The 16,267-nt window shown below is 40.7% G+C and overlaps 1 protein-coding gene across 2 annotated transcripts in view; it reads left to right on the forward strand.

Annotated features, from left to right (window-relative positions):
- The window catches only part of KIDINS220 (kinase D interacting substrate 220), a 171,940-nt gene that overhangs the window by 147,222 nt on the left and 8,451 nt on the right, over positions 1-16,267 (forward strand). For both annotated transcript variants that reach the window (XM_045010686.1, XM_045010685.1), the window contains exons 26-27: positions 8,346-8,492; positions 16,126-16,224. In XM_045010686.1, the coding sequence (XP_044866621.1) occupies positions 8,346-8,492; positions 16,126-16,224 (246 nt within the window). The remainder of the gene's footprint in view (positions 1-8,345; positions 8,493-16,125; positions 16,225-16,267) is intronic.

The following is a 16,267-nucleotide window of genomic DNA, read 5'->3' on the forward strand; positions in this document are numbered from 1 at the left end:
AAGATTATTCACAGTAAAAATGATGCAGATCTTCCCTCTGTCCTAGGATATTAAACCTCAACAAGTATTCATCTGCTTTTTTATGAATACAAAAGGAGCAAGTCACTTATCAGAAATATCTATCTTAAATGTTTTATTGCAGTATAAAAAAATCTCAGTATACTTTGTATCATAAAGCTAGTTTTACAGTCACTGTTTTAAATTAGATTAATATGAATGTCAGTTACATCTTTAGACATTTTTTGATGTTTCACTTTAAGCTTCTGTCTTTTCATTCTGTTTTTGTCCCTTTCTTGAAGCTGTGTAAATCTGGGTTAAACAAACAGAAACAGGTACAGCAACTTTCTATGAATTGTCATTCACTTATTTGATGGAATCATTGCAAAAGCTCTTCATGCTAGGCTGTCTATAAATTAATGCTCATTACTAGCCCTTAGGTTTGCTTTGACAAGCTGCTTTTAGCTTTTGCATGGCAAATATTTTTCAGTGTAATGTTCTCTAAGCTGAAAAATGTCAGTTTAAGTACAGTTTAAATTCACTTACATGACGACATTATCCCTAAAGCAATTACATTATTTATTCTTCAGGCAGTGTTTTTATAAAGAGTGATTTGGATTAATGTGTATTTATTTCAAATAGTTTATACTTTAACAAAAATCTAAATATTTTAGCATTTTCCCATATAATTTTTGATAGAGAAAAATGCTTCTTTCTAAACTAACTCTTAATGCATGCAGAAATAGTGACTTGCTCTTGACTGCTAAAATATTTTGATTTAATGCAAGAATGCCTATTCCATTTTAACAATGAAATTTCCTTCTTTATTTCTTTGTGGTAATCTACAGATACTATATTTGATAGATTCACAGTTCACAAACTGTTGAAACTCTTCACATTGTTCTTAGAGTATTTATGTTAGCAACACCATTATAAAATAGTTTTGGTCACAGTTTGTGGCTGCCATTTTTCAAATTATAATAGATTTTTCCACTAAAGTATAATTTGAACTAACCAGTAAATTGTGATTATGGGTAGATTAACCTAGTTCATGCTTTTCAGCATCTCTTATTCACTACATTCATTGTAAGAATATTGTTGAGAAATCACATTGGTATAGGAAGAAGATTGGAATAATACGTCCAAATAGCTCTAAAAATTTCTGAATTGTGCTGACTACTTGGATAAAAAATTTAATATCAGAATGATTAAAAATGTTATGACCATTTTTTGTTGCCTTTTGGACAAGTTTCTCAAGCAATCAAGTCAAGGTAACAAACGTGTAAGTTTTAACTAAGAGAATCAAAAAAATATTTTTGTTGTTTGCCTTCATGTTAGATTGCAGTTACCCTTTAGAACAGAAATGTATTTGTTTAAAAAAACCCATAATCTGTAGTTTTGTTAGTATTTAAATGCTCTATTTAAAACTATTTAGTTTTATTCATAAAAGAAACTGGAATATCTTTTACTATTTACAGACCGTGAAATAATTTAGATAATTGTGACTATCAAAAGTGAGTGTGTGGGTGGAGAAATATTAGCCAAAACTATTTGGTAAGTAGGATACTAAGAAGGCTAAGAATGTAAAAGTGATTATAAAAGTTAAGTATTGGAAAACATAAAGATTACATAAGAAGGGAATACAAATAATGCTCAAGTATTGCCAATGTGCCTGCAACAGCCTCTCTTCTTGTATACCTAGTAGCCTCTCTATTGTTTGAAATCATAAGAATAGCCATACCAGATCTGACCACTAGTCCATCTAATCCAGTAGTTTATTTCCAGCAGTGTGCAGTGCCAGATGCTTCAGAGGAAGGTGGAAGAAAGCCTGTAGTGTGGGCAGTTACATAGTTCAGAGGGAAAGCTGCTTCCTAACATTAATCAATTAGTGATTGGCTTATACCTTGAAGTATATGAGGATTTATATCCTTTAAAAAAAAGTAAATTGAATATTGTCTAGTGTAGCTGTAGGTGTTCTCATTATCAAGAGTAAATGTGATTCTTTCCTTGAATCTCTTAAGCTCTCTTAAAGGTCTCTTCAGCTCACCTTTGAAAGTGAAGTACTTAAATAAAGAGAAAAGAGAGAAACACTATACAGAACATAAATACATTCATCATTGTTTACAAAGAATTACAGGTAAACGCTGATTAACTGAACTGTAGTTAACCAAAGCACAGTTTTGCATCTCAGAGTTTACCTGTGTGATGTTGAGCTTCTAAGCTTTGAAGAAGTGATGGACCTCCACAGGAGTTTAGCTTCAGTCCTGTGGTGCCTAGATATTCCACAGTGCTGAAACCAAAATTCCATAAGCAGGAACTGTGAACGCTAGGTGGGTGCACTGCTAATAGAACTAGCATTTCTGATGACTCTGGGGACATCTGGAATAACCAGATTGCAGATAGAGGGCTCTGCTTGTTCCATCTTTCAGAAATGTCTCTTCCTGCTCTGCATTCTCCGTCCCCAGCATTCTGTTCTGTCTTGCACACAGATCTTAGATTTCTGTGCTCAGAGCTAAGCTTTGCAAGAGTGCGCTCTGTTCGTGCAAAATTTAGGGGCTTTTGGTGATTAACATCATTTCTGCAGAATTTCAAGTGTTCCACAGGGCTGAGCCCTTTGGTTAAGTAATCCTATGATTATACAGAGGTTTTGGATGTCCTCATGTTGTACCAATATAATAAAAACCAGCAGGATCTTATTAAGAGGGATAAGGCAAAGATGCCACATTTATTGTAAATACCATAACAAAACAAAAGACAATGTTTTCCTACTTGTTTCCATTACTACTTATTCCTTATACACACACACACACACACACACATATATATATATATTCATTCACACAATCATTCATTCAGGTTCTGTATAGATGTTATAGTTACCAGCCTAGATGTTGCTCATGCCAAGTTACTGGCCAGGTACCTTGGTCATGAGGATGGAGCCGAGTCTGTGTCAGATGCATCTGATGCTCCTGGAGGTTGGTATCAGAACCATAGACTCAAAGTCCTTATTCTTTAGAGTCCAGTTTTATAGGGATTTTTCCCTATGTTAGTTGATAGGAGTTGCTTCATTCTGCTGTTGCTAAATCAATCAGCAGATGGCTGGCTCCATGTTATTAGATGTTTTGTTTTTCCTTCCTTTGAGGTGTGGTGGGTGGATTCCAGTTTGCCCTCCGGGGGTCATCTGGTTGATCCCACTTGACACCTTGTTCAGCCAACACTGAATTCTTCAGACTGGTAACTCCCTAACCATTCAGTCACATACATTCTCTATCTTAATCACATCTATTTCACTGTCTCTTTGCTTTTTGGGGTGTTACCAATTTATGTGAGACTCCCTGTCTTTTAACAATCAAAGATAAAGTGAGATGAAAACTTACAGAGGGTGGGGGTCTCTATTTATACACTATAACAGCTACTGTTTTGGCTTACTTAGAGTTAATTAATGTTTAACAAGTTTTATACAAAGTATTTCTTTGAGCAGGCTTCACACAGACACAGCTGGTGGCTTGCAGGTTAGAATCACAAATTTACTTTTAACATAAACCTTTAGTTATGAGGCATCAATTAACAATAAGTCATTTTTCATATAAACCATGTCTAATATAAACCTTCTTTAATATCCCTACACTCTGAGACCTCTGAATAATAATGGGTTTATGTGTGTTGGGTTATGATGCCAAAGGCAGAAATTAGTTTTCTAGAAAACGAAGAGGAAGGATTGAAAACCTGAAGTGTCACAGCAGAATGTGTAATGATAAAACTAGGGTAGCATTCTGTGGCCTGCTCTGAAATTCCAGATGATATAGTGCAGTGGTCACCAACCTGTAGATCACAATCGATTGGTTCATCCTGGAGCCTCTGCCAGTCAATTTCAATCTCCAGCTGCTAAAAGTCTGGTGGTGCAGTGGGGCTAAGGCAGGCTCCTTGCCTGCCCCAGTCCCACGCCACTCCTGGAAGCGGCCAGCATGCCCCCATGGCCCCTGGGGGGAGGGGTCTCTGCACGCTGCTCCTGCCCACAAGCACTGCCCTCGCAGCTCCCATTGGCTGGGAACGGGGAACTGTGGCCAATGGGAGATGTGTGTGTGGTGCTTGCAGGCAGGAGCAGCGTGTGAAGCCACGTGCCCCGCCACAGGGGCATGTTGGCTGCTTCCGGGAGCGGCGTGGGGCCACGGCAGGCAGGGAGCCTGCCTTAACCCCACTGCGCCGCTGCCTGAGGTAAGTGCCACCCCAGCCCTGAGCCCCCTCCCAGAGCCAGCACCCCATACTCCCTCCTGCATCCCAACACTCTGCCCCAGTCCAGAGCCCTCTCCTGCACCCAAACTCCCTCCCAGAGCCAGCACCCCATACCCCCTCCTGCATTCCAACACTCTGCCCCATCCAGAGCCCTGTCCTGCACCCAAACTCCCTCCCAGAGCTTGCACCCCCTCCCGAACCCCAACCCCATGTCCCAGCCCGGTGAAAGTGAGTGAGGGTGGGGAAGAATGAGAGACGGAAGGAGGGGGGGATGGAATGAGCAGGGTGGGGCTTCAGGGAAGGAGCGGGGTAGATCCTGGCTTGCACTTAAATTCAAAAAGTGATCTCGTGTGTAAAAAGGTTGAAGACCACTGATGTAGTGGTACCTTTAACTATTTAGATGTTTATAGTTTACTATATATATGGAATGCTTAAGAGTGTCTTTGGAAAGGAAATATTTTACCACAGTCTCATATGGAACTGATGCAACCAAAGTTGTTAATCATGCTTGATCCAAATATTTGCACATGGACAAGAAGATAAAACCTAGATATACAGTTAAACTTCAGTTATCCAAAACTCCCTGTTAGCTAAAACAAGGTCACAATACAGAGAACTGTTAACTATGTTCATTATCCAAAACGCCAACTATTCAAAATTATTTAATGAGTTCCATTACATTTGATAATTAAAGTTGTACTGTATAGCATTCACTCTTAGACTGCATTTTTCAATAACTATGTTCTGTGAGTAGAATTAACTCTTTCTGTACTTTCCCAATTATACTGATATTTTTACATTTTTATTACCACTAAATAAATGTTACAATATTTTGAAACCTCTCTTATTCCTTTTAAATATCTAGAAATACATTTAATGTTGAAATCTCTTTCAGCAGGGGTCTGTCTTGGGTCCAGTACTATCCAATATTTTCATTCATTACTTGGATAATTGAGTAGAGAGTGTGCATATAGTATTTGCAGATAATACCAGGCTGAGAAGGGTTGCTAACACTTTGGAAGACAGGATTAGAATTTCAAATGACCTTGACAAATTGAAGAATTGGTCTGAAATCAACAAGATGAAATTCGGTAAAGACAAGTGCAAAGTACTACACTTAAAAAGGAAAAATCAAATGCACAGCTACAAAATGGGAAATAACTGGCTAAACAGCAGTACTGCTGAAAAGAATGTGTGGGTTATAGTGGATCACAAATTGAATGTGAGTCAACAATGTGATGCGGTTGTGAAAAAGGCTAATATTCTGGAGTGTATTAACAGGAGTGTTGCATGTAAGACATGGGACTTAATTGTCCCACTTTACTCAGCACTGTTGAGGTCCCAGTTGGAGTAGTGTGTCCAGTTCTTGGCATCACGCTTTAAGATGTGGACAAATTGGCGAGTCCAGAAAAGAGCAGCAAGAAGGATCAAAGGTTTAGAAAGCCTGACCTGTGAGGAAAAGTTAAAAAAAACTGTCCATGTTTAGTCTTGAGAAACTAATATTGAAGGGGTATTTGATAACAGACTTCAAATATATTAAGGGCTGTTTAAAAGGAGGACTGTGATCAGTTGTTCTCCATGTCCACCAATTGTAGGGCAAGTAATAATCGTCTGAATCTGCAGCTAGGGAGATTTAGTTTAGCTATTAGGAGAATAGCTATTATGGAATCCCCATCATTGGAGATTTTTAAGAACAGCTTAGACAAATGCCTCTCAGGGATGGTTTAGGTTTACTTGGTCATGCCTCAGCACAGGGTGCTGGACTTGATGATCTCTGGAGGTGCTTTCCAGCCCTAGATTTTTATGATTCTGTTAGAGAGAACTATACTTATTTGCTTCAGTGTGTGCTCTTTGTCTCTTGTGGTTTTCTGTAAACCATTGTGTCACAGTGTCTGGAGTGGTTCATGAGCATTAATGCCAATTTCAGGGCAGACTGTCAAGAAGCAGGGCAGAGACTCCAAACTGGGTTGTATTTCTATAATTAGATTTCACCAACCCAGTAAGGAATATGAACTATACAGCACTATAACAGTCTTAAAACAGAGTCAGAGGCAGTCCCCTTGATATTCCAGTATATCTTGCTAGCCAGTCAAGCTGGACTTAGTGATAGTTGGTTGCTGTACACCAAAGATCACAAAATATTCAGGTTGCTCCGAGTCCCAAGAGAGCAGTCACTTACCTTGGGTCATTTTGTACTTTAGATCTCTCTCCAAAGACAACGCTTGTAGCCAATCCTGTAATAAACTAAAGATTTTATTGACTAAGAAAAGAAATGAAAGAGTTATTACAGGATTAAAGCAAGCAAACTTATATACATAAATGAGGTAGTCAGTGGTTTTAAAAGATGACACAGTTGTAGTAATCTGTTAGTTCTGAATGGGAAATTGATATATAATTGATACACAGAATTGTACAGGCAAAAGAGGTCTTGATGGAATTTCTCTGTTTGTCTCTATGTAACGTGATAATATCCAAAATTTCAGGGAATGTTCTAGGTTTCAGTGGGCAGAACCCCTTTGCTTTTTGTGAAATCAGCAGAGAGAAATGGTGGGAGGGAGACAGAGACCCTTGCATCTGGTTCACAGATCCAGCAGCATCAGTCATCTTTGTAATTGTCTATAAATCAAAGCAGTCATTAACACTTTCCATCATAACAATACCCCTCATCTCCTCTCTGCCCATGTCCCAGTACAGTTTAAAATGTTGACATCCTGAATGACGTATCTCCCAGATAGACAGAAAAGAAATAAGAATAGTTGAGGGAAAAGGGAAGCACATACAGCCCCTGTCATGGGTGGGGTGGGTGATGGTGAGAGGGGGATGGTGGGACACTCAGACTCTTGCAGAGAGGAATTGAGAGGTACACAGGACCCCTGGTATTCGGGGGGGAATGAGGCACAGTGGTATGGGGGACACCGAGCCCCAGCCATGTGCTGGAAGGGTGAATGGAGGGCACACAGAGCCCCTGTCATGGTGGAGAAGAGGGAAGGGAGGAATGAGGTGGCACACAGTTTGTGACACGAGGGGAGAATGTGAGACCCTGGCATACAGGGAGGTGATGAGGGAGGTTGGAGGGAGTCTCTGAAATAAAGAAGGATTGGAGGATGGCAAACAGGGAGCTTGTGATTGGAGAGGGATGAATGAAGAGTGGTAGGAGCCTCTGGTGTGTGCAGTGAGCTTGACCTACAGAAGCAACTAAGTATCTGACCCTCTAGCATAAATAACAGCTGTTTATTTTGAAAAATATTTTTTTTCCAATGTAGATATCGTTATTGAGTAATGAGTGTTTTTCATGGATGCTGTGTAAAACTTTCAAAGAAGGCTGTATTCTACAAATTGCCTTACATCAATTAATAATTAGACCCAATTTACAGTTTGAAACATATCACTAATATAGATGCTCGAATATATTGCTGATGGGTGTGGTATAAGAATCTAGATGGACAGTTTATCTGGATATATTTTAACAGGATTGTGAAATTGCATAAACATAGACATACATTTCTTCCCCTTCACCTTGCTTTAGCCACCTCTGTGTCGTGGCACAGAGACCCCACAACTTTTCTGAGAATTTAGAGCCTTGTTGTACTGGGCACCTGCAGATGCATTCATTTTTCCTCCCCACACCCTCGTTGGTGTTACTCCCAGAAGCTGAGAGAGTCACCCTACGTCACCTTAGTCTGAAGTTAGCATGAAGAGTTTGGGTAATACACTGGAATCCAGATTGTTTAATAAGGCCTTGTCTTGCTTTTAAAATTTGACCTAGTTAAATCTGTGCAAACCCCTAATGGTAACACTGTAGTTTTAACCCTTGCTTATATTGATATATTAATTTGTATATCTTATATTGATTTTTTTTAATTAGTTTGGTTAAACTAGAACACTTTTCTAGGATGGACAGTGTCTCAGCCATTTCCTTCTAATTATTATTGTTATTACTACCACCATATGTTAGTATTTTCCAGTATTATATTTAGATAATTTGGCACTAATCATGATAATCTTACCTTTTAGTTCCATATCCAAAAATGCATATAATTGAAGACTGTTTGATTTGCCTCAGACATGCTGAGCATTTGAATATGTTGTTTGTGTGCATTTTTCCGCTTGCATAGGGAACAGGAACAGTCACAGGATCAGCCACTGGAGGATCACATGTGCCTTTGAGCTCAATGAATGTGGAAGCTGTATGTGAGAAGCTGAAACAGACAGAAGGGCTGGATCAGAGTATGCTACCTCAATATTCTGCAACTATAAGAAAGGTGATTCATTATTACACTTCAGTCATTTACATAGCATTGAAACACAGGAATGCATGTGTAGAAAAAATTATTTAACTGACTTATTGCATGAAAAATCTACTGAATCATACTGAATGTCAAAATATTTTTTATCTATGTATGTTCAAAGTAATGCAGTTTCTTTAATGCAAGAAAAATGTCCTGAGTACTTTGTTATCTTGTACTTAAAACTGAGGTAAGGGCCGTAGTCACTAAAGTGAAATGTCAAAATATGTTTTTTCTTGCAAAAAGAATATTGTACATTATTGTAATTAATTTATCATGTTCAATTTACCATGGTAATTTTCTTAAAGCCTGTATTTAATTTATTTTTTTAATCTCAGATGAGAATGTATAGTCTTTTACCTTATTTTAGATCAAGGAAAAAATTTGTCTGAAGACTCTTTCTCTCTCCTTTCCAAAGTCTTGTTATGTTTTCTGATAAATTAGGAGATAGTTCTTTCCCAGTTTATTCCCTTATCCTGACAGATATATAAATGTTATATATGGAATGTTCTGGATGTGTGCAAAATACTAAAATTCTACATAGCCTACTGAAAGGCCTAGTACTGTCAAACTGGGTGCTCTGTGTGAGAGTTAACACCGGAAAACTACTTCTAAAACTATCATCTCTACATGAATCATGCAATGTATTACAAAAGTCTGATCTCAAAAGGTATTCTTTTCCCCCTGGTAGGGTAACTACATTTTTTTTTCAAAGACTAAAAATAGGATCCCTGTCCCAGAGGGGTGTTACAGATAAGTATTTTTTCAAGAAAGTATGTAAAGGAGGATTTTGACAGATACAGTATCTGTAGGGAGTCAAAAGGGGAGAAAAGATCCCCTTTCCTCCCTCCCATAGCTTTTCAGCATAAAAGTTGGAACATATTACAATGAAGTATGGGCATCTATTTACCCTTCATTGTTTTCTCCAAGTCCCAGCCCTGTGATTCTATTTCTACTCCTGTATCTGCAGGCCCTGCAACTATTCCATGGAAATCTCCCATGCCCCAAGATTCCCCTATCTCTTAGTCTTCTCATTTAATTTTTATATACTCCCCCCACTCCTGTTTTCTGTTTTTTTTTGTTGTTTTTTGTTTTTGTTTTTATTTTCTATACCTTTTGTTTTTCCTCACTTCATCCTCTCACCTTAATTTAGTCAATTCACCCTTCCTTCCTCCCTCTTTACCTCTCACCCTTCCATATTTCCCTCACTTTCTCTGCCACACTTATTCACACTCTCATTTATTGTGTCTTCCCTCCCATATGCTAATATAACTCCCTTGTGTCTCCCCTGCCTTTTCACAATCCAGTGCTCCCCACTGATGCCAGGAAAGTGAAGAGCAGCATTGAGGCTGGGTCAGTAGCCATCTTTGTATGAGTGTGTTGTTGCTGAGCTTTCTGTAAGTTCTGATTCTTCTTTGAGTGCTTGTTCATGTCCATTCCATATTAGGTGTGTGTGCTCGCCACATGCACCGGTGCTGGAAGTTTTCCCCTCAGCAGTGTCCGTAGCAGACCAGCTCTGGTGTCCTCTGGAGTGGCATCCATATGGCGCAGTATAAGGGGCACTGCCAGCTCCCCCCACTGTCAGTTCCTTCTTGCTGCCAATGAGTGCTGGAACGTCTGATGCTTTGGCTAGCATTGATTCCTTCTCTGTTCTTGCGAATTTTGAAATCCTATAAAATAGTTATACATAGTTAGTAGTTTTCTTAGTTACCCTTAGTAGTAGTTCTCACACTCTCCATTAGTCCCAAAGGGCAGGGCATGCCCAGGTCCCCAGGCTTTAAGCCCTGTGATCGCTGCAAATGGCATATGCCCGTCAGCGGTCCCCATACCAGCTGCTTAAGGTGCTTAGGCGAAGGGCACATAAGTGACAAGTGCCGTATCTGCAAGTCCTTCAAACCAAGGACGAAGAAGGAACGCAACATCCATCAAAGAGCAGTCACTCACTTCGGCGCCGGAGCAGGTGTCTGACTCTGCACCAAGCACTGTGGCCTCTGTGTGCAGTGCTCCCCCCAGCACTGTCCACAAGCCGGCACCGGTCTCCCTCTACAGTTCCAGTCAAGAAGCCGAAAAAGACTGGGGGGGGGGTCTCCTACCTCCCACCTCCCGCAAGGAAAAGGAGAGGGCAGGGGGTGTGCCAAGGCCCATGTCAGGAAGCTCAACATCCCCTTCAGGAAGTCATTTCCCAGCTCAAGTCGAGCGGTGCAGCCCATCCCATGTCTTGCCTGTGACTCCAGATAGCGGTGCAGGCCCCGGCCAGCTTCAGGTGCCGTCAACGCCCGAAGCTTTTCAAGCAGCTCAGGAGATCCTGACACTCCTGGTGCCACCCTCACTGGTCAGGGAGCTTAATATACGCATTCCCTCCAGTTCCACTCATCAGCAGGGTCCTAGCAAAGATCAAGAGACACAAAGTGCAGATGGTTGTGATCACCCCGACGTGGCCTCGCCAACATTGGTTCGGCACACTTATGAGCTTGTCCGCAGCCCCTCCCTGACCCCTGCCCGACCTGTCAGAAGGAGTCCAACAGGTCCTCCTGGGGAGTAGGAAGCCCTCAACCAGACTGACTTACTTGGCCAAGTAGCTGAGGTTTTCCAGCTGGGTGTCTAAGCGTGGCATCTCTCCCTCGCATTCTTCCATACAGGCTGTCCTGGACTACCTGCTTCATTTGAGGATCCAGGGCCTGGCACGTTCTTCCATTAGAGTGCATCTAGTGGCCATCTCTGCTTTTCACCTGCTGATCCAAGGACAGACAGTGTTTTCCCACAACATGACAGTCAGATTCTTGATACGGCTCGAGAGACTCTTCCCACAGTGGGATCTTAATTTGGTCCTCAGGCTCGTGGGCCCACCCTTTGAGACGCTGGGTTCCTGATCTCTTTCTCACTTGTCATGGAAGGTTGCATTCCTGGTGACGGTGACGTCGGCAACACAGGTCTCTGAAATTAAAGCCTTGACCTCAGCACCTCCGTACATGGTCTTCTACAAAGATAAGGTTCAGTTGCAGCCCCACCCAGCCTTCTTGCCAAAATTGGTCTCCAACTTCCATATGAACCAGGACATCTTCCTCCCAGTGTTCTGTCCCAAATCACACAAGACCAGTGAGGAGATGCGTCTTCATGCCCTGGACAACTGGAGGGCTTTGGCTTTCTACTTAGAATGTACTGAGCGGATAGGATGAATTGTGCATAAGGACCTGTTACGACAGTTCTGCCGCTGCACATTGTCAGAGCCCACTCAACGAGAGCGCAGACATCTTCGGCAGCCTTCCTGGCACGCATCCCTATTCAGGACACCTATAATGCCACAACGTGGTCCCCTGTTCACACGTTTACCACTGATTATGCCATCACTCAGCAGGCCAGAGACGACGCTGGGTTCGGCAGAGCTGTTTAATCTACACATCCGTGAATTCCTACCCACCTCTAGGGGTACTGCTTGGGAGTCACCCAATATGGAATGGACATGAGCAAGCACTCAAAGAAGAAAAGACAGTTACCTTTTCCGTAACTGGTGTTCTTTGATATGTGTTTCTCATGTCCATTCTGCAACCTGCCGTCCTTCCCCACTGTCAGTTTCCGGCAAGAAGGAACTGAGGGTGGGGGGAGTTGGCAGTGCCCCTTACACCATGCCATGTGGGCGCCACTCCAGTGGGCACCAGAGCTGGTACCCTATGGATACTGCTGAGGGAAAAACTTCTGGCACCGGTGCATGTGGCGAGCACGTACCCCCTAATATGGAATGGACATGAGCAACACATCTCGAAGAACACCAGTTACGGAAAAGGTCACTGTCTTTTCCCATGTGTATGTCAGAGTAAATACAGGGGAATGGTGGTTCAAGGGCTCATGTAATAGGTGCTCATTTGAAGCTTCATGAGTGCTTGTTAGAGGGAAGAGTAGGATTTCAGCTAGTAATAGGGTTGGTGGGAGGTCATCCTTGTAGTGTATGTGCAGTTAGCTGGCTTGCTTTCACTTCCCTTGGCTCAACTGGCTAGTCCGGAAGGATGCAAAAATCAGAGACACATGGTCACCCTGTCCGCAAGGGCTGTACAGAGGGGACGCTTCCTGGGAGGAGAGCATTTTGTGCTGGTAGAGATGTTCCAGGCATACCCACAAACCAGACAGTAAAATAGTAGTCATGATGTTTTTTACTAGTGCCACTGATTAAACATAAAACAGAGCCAGATCCACAACATGTTCAGTAATAATAATAATCAAAAGTTTTAATATCCCAAAATCTGTATTGACACTTTTTATAATTACTAACCAAACCCCCTGGGTATGTTCTGAAATACATTTACCTGATTTTCCACATACATTTTAAGATTCCAGAAGAGACCATTAGATTATTTAGTATGGCCTCCTATATAACACAGGCCAGAGAATTTCACGCGGTTACCACTGTATTCAGCCTGATAACATGTCTTTGACTAGAGCATATCTTTCAGAAAGGCATTCAGTCTTGTTTTGAAGACAACAAGAGATAAAGGATCCACTACTTTCCTTCATAGTTTGTAGTAATGCAAATGTGTGCCTTATTTCTAATCTGAGTTTGCATGGCTTCAGGTTCCAGCCATTAGTTCTTGGTTCATATCCAGGCTTCTCCTTGAATAGTCTTACAGCTTTATAGGTTCAGAGCCATGAAGTAGTTTATGGAAATTATACTTATAATGATCTCACACTAGCCTCTGTGCATACTCAAAAATGCTTTTATAGCCATTGCCTAGTTCATATTGAGTCTATTAGTGACCCAGAAGTGGAATCAATCCTCTACTCCAGCCCTTTAATCTTGTCCTCTCTTCAGTTTCATAAGAGGGGCGTCCCCCTTTCATAAGGGAAGTCTGAAGTGTATTAGCAGCACTCCTACGCTGCAATGCTGCTTCACTCCTCCCTAACAGCTTGGGAAAACTCCATAATGTATTGCTAAAGATAACCTGTAACCCAAAGCATTTCTCTGATGCAAGGTATTTTAGGGATGTCTGTTGGTCCTCTTATAATTTGTTCCTTAGTGTTAATCTACAACTCTAGCTGTATCATATAAGGAATACTTCTATTCAAGAACCTTCTCTGGTCATCCCTATATGATTTCTTCTCTTATTCCAACTGGCATGTAAGCTTCAGACACTGCCTTTAGATGAAAAGCTCTTTGTGCTACTCCTTAATCATATTTATTCAACTCTCACCTGGGATGTACTGTCATAGTACTCGTTCTATCTGGATTAAATACCAAAGATTCCAAATCACTCTCCAAAGATGCAAAAATAACATACTATGTGTGTGTTTATATTTTTTGTTCTAATTTATGAGGGTTGGTGACAAACTGGAGATTTTTCTGCCCCACTCCCTTCTCTTTTTGGGACCCAGTTCTTTCGGGATTGGATTATAAGAAAAGAGGTTTCCACTATTGAGTAGATCAGTTTAGGAGAAAATAAAAGGGGGAAGCCAATTCATTCTGCAAATAATTGTGGCTCATGAACTGACTCTGCTGCTTGTCACAATTGTGAAGCACAATTGTAAAACCCCTCAGTCCCAAATCCTTGTCCTGAAATAGAGATCTCAGATTAACAGGAAATATTTCATATCAATTCCCATATATCCCTGAATATCTGTAACTTTTTTTTTTAAAGAGTAAAATGTCCTTTTTCATATGTTGGTAAATAAGGTATCTCATCCTACAGTTCTCATCTGTTTAATCTGTCCTGTCTAAATTAGCTTCATATCCTGAAACACATTCCACTTATATCTCTCACTTTGTGTTGTCACTGATACTTAGATGGATGCTTTATAAACTTAAATTTTTTGTCCCTTCTCTTTATTCTTCCTATCCTCGCTGTATTGCCCTTTCCTCACTGTTCTTTACCAGAGTACAATCCAGATTGTGTCACCCCTGCTATGCAACATTGGGTGCTTTACAATTGCTTGCTGAAGTAGCTCCCAGGTGGACCACTAAAAAACAGCCTGCCAGAATGCAAGCCACACCCTTGGTGTCTGTGTGTACTTGCAGCCTGCCAGCCACACATGGATTACACTATGGCTCTCACCAGTTGTGGTTATACTGCAGGATGACTCCAACACACACCCATTCGCACATTTCCCTCCAGAAATGTATGTCCTGTACTGCCCAGCCCTCTCCAGAACACTACAAATTATGTCTGTTATTCCTTTAAGAAAATAATATGCACACAGCTTGTCATCCCAAATGGAATTACCCAGACACTTCAATTTAAATATGCTGGATTAGATAATAAAATGAGTTTATTAACTATAAAGAACTGGATTTCAAGTAAGTACAAGTAATGAGGCATAAAAGTCAGAAATGGTTACAAGAAAATTAAAGATAAGACATTTATTAATACCTAACTTAACAAACTACACCAGATTCAAGCAAAATTTCTCTCTGCATGCTTTCAGCAGTCTTACTGACCAAACCCTGTAGGTCAGGACCCCTTCTCCGAGAGTCCAACAAACACTGCCTTTGTTGCTTCAGGTACAGTTAATGTGATGGGCAGGGAGAGAGAACGTGGTGCCTTAGTGTTTGTTCCTCCTTTTTATAGTTTCAGTCCCACTCTTTAAAAACATTTCTAGCTGGGCACTATGAGACCATGAGTCAATGTGGAAGGATGTTCCCTGCTGCTTTTTTCTCACCTGTTTGAGCTTTCTTAGTTTCCCTCCCTGCTTGATGACTCTGTTCACTGCTTAAATGCCAATGAAGCAGAGCACACATTCCTTTGTTTAGGACAAACCTGTTTGTCAACCTCAGTTTGGGCAGGGCTGTGGAGTTTGGAACATGTGTGAGCAACAGTGTACAGTGGAATCTTATAACATCACCTAAAGTGTTGCCACACATATTTTATCAGGGAAATACTGACCAGCAAATTACGAGTTTTCAAATACTTCACAAGTCATACTTTGTACAAAGATTATTACAATAATATGTAGGGTATGAATACAGGAGTGTATTCTGTCATACTCACCAATACCAGATTATCCCTTATTCCATACAACTTCTCTCTGGTGCTACATAGTGTAGTACAATCCATCCACACACAAGTGCCTCTTGAAGCAGGAAAATCCTGGTCTGATTAGAAGTTCTGGACTGCTGGAGGCAGTTAGGGTTTGGGTAGAATCTTTCCTGAGCCATGCTTTTGACCTTTCTGTTACCTCTTATCTCTGTATGTTGGTCTCATGTCTCCACAACTATTCAGGTATGACTAGAGTTCTACTAAATTTGTTCCTGATCAATCAGTTGTTCTTTAGAGTAACACATGACTCTTCATCTTTGGGAAGGGAGTTTGTCACCACCACAGTTCTCCTTTACCCAGCCAAGGAATTGGTATTTGACCTTGAAATTGCCATTTGGTAGTCCATGGCATATACTTCAAGGCTTCCAAGGTAACCTCTATTGTTTAAAAGAACCTTAAGGTTTGAAAAGCAAAGTCAAGATTACTAAAAAGAAATATTGCTTCAAATAAATGATAAATTAGAAATATAAAATCCTTGTATGAGTCCAAGATGATTTCTGGATAAAATGAATTTTATTATGAAATATTTACAGGGTTTGTATTTTTAAGGCACCAAGTACTTTTTACACAGTTTTACTTATTTTATTTAGGCAAACATAAATGGTCGTGTCTTGGCTCAATGTAACATCGATGAACTGAAGCGAGAGATGAACATGAATTTTGGTGATTGGCACTTGTTCAGAAGCACAGTAAGATAACATTTTGAGCTTTTCTTAAGTTTACCTTATCAAG

This window comes from Mauremys mutica, chromosome 3, assembly GCF_020497125.1.
Source record: "Mauremys mutica isolate MM-2020 ecotype Southern chromosome 3, ASM2049712v1, whole genome shotgun sequence".
Classification (NCBI taxonomy): domain Eukaryota; kingdom Metazoa; phylum Chordata; order Testudines; family Geoemydidae; genus Mauremys; species Mauremys mutica.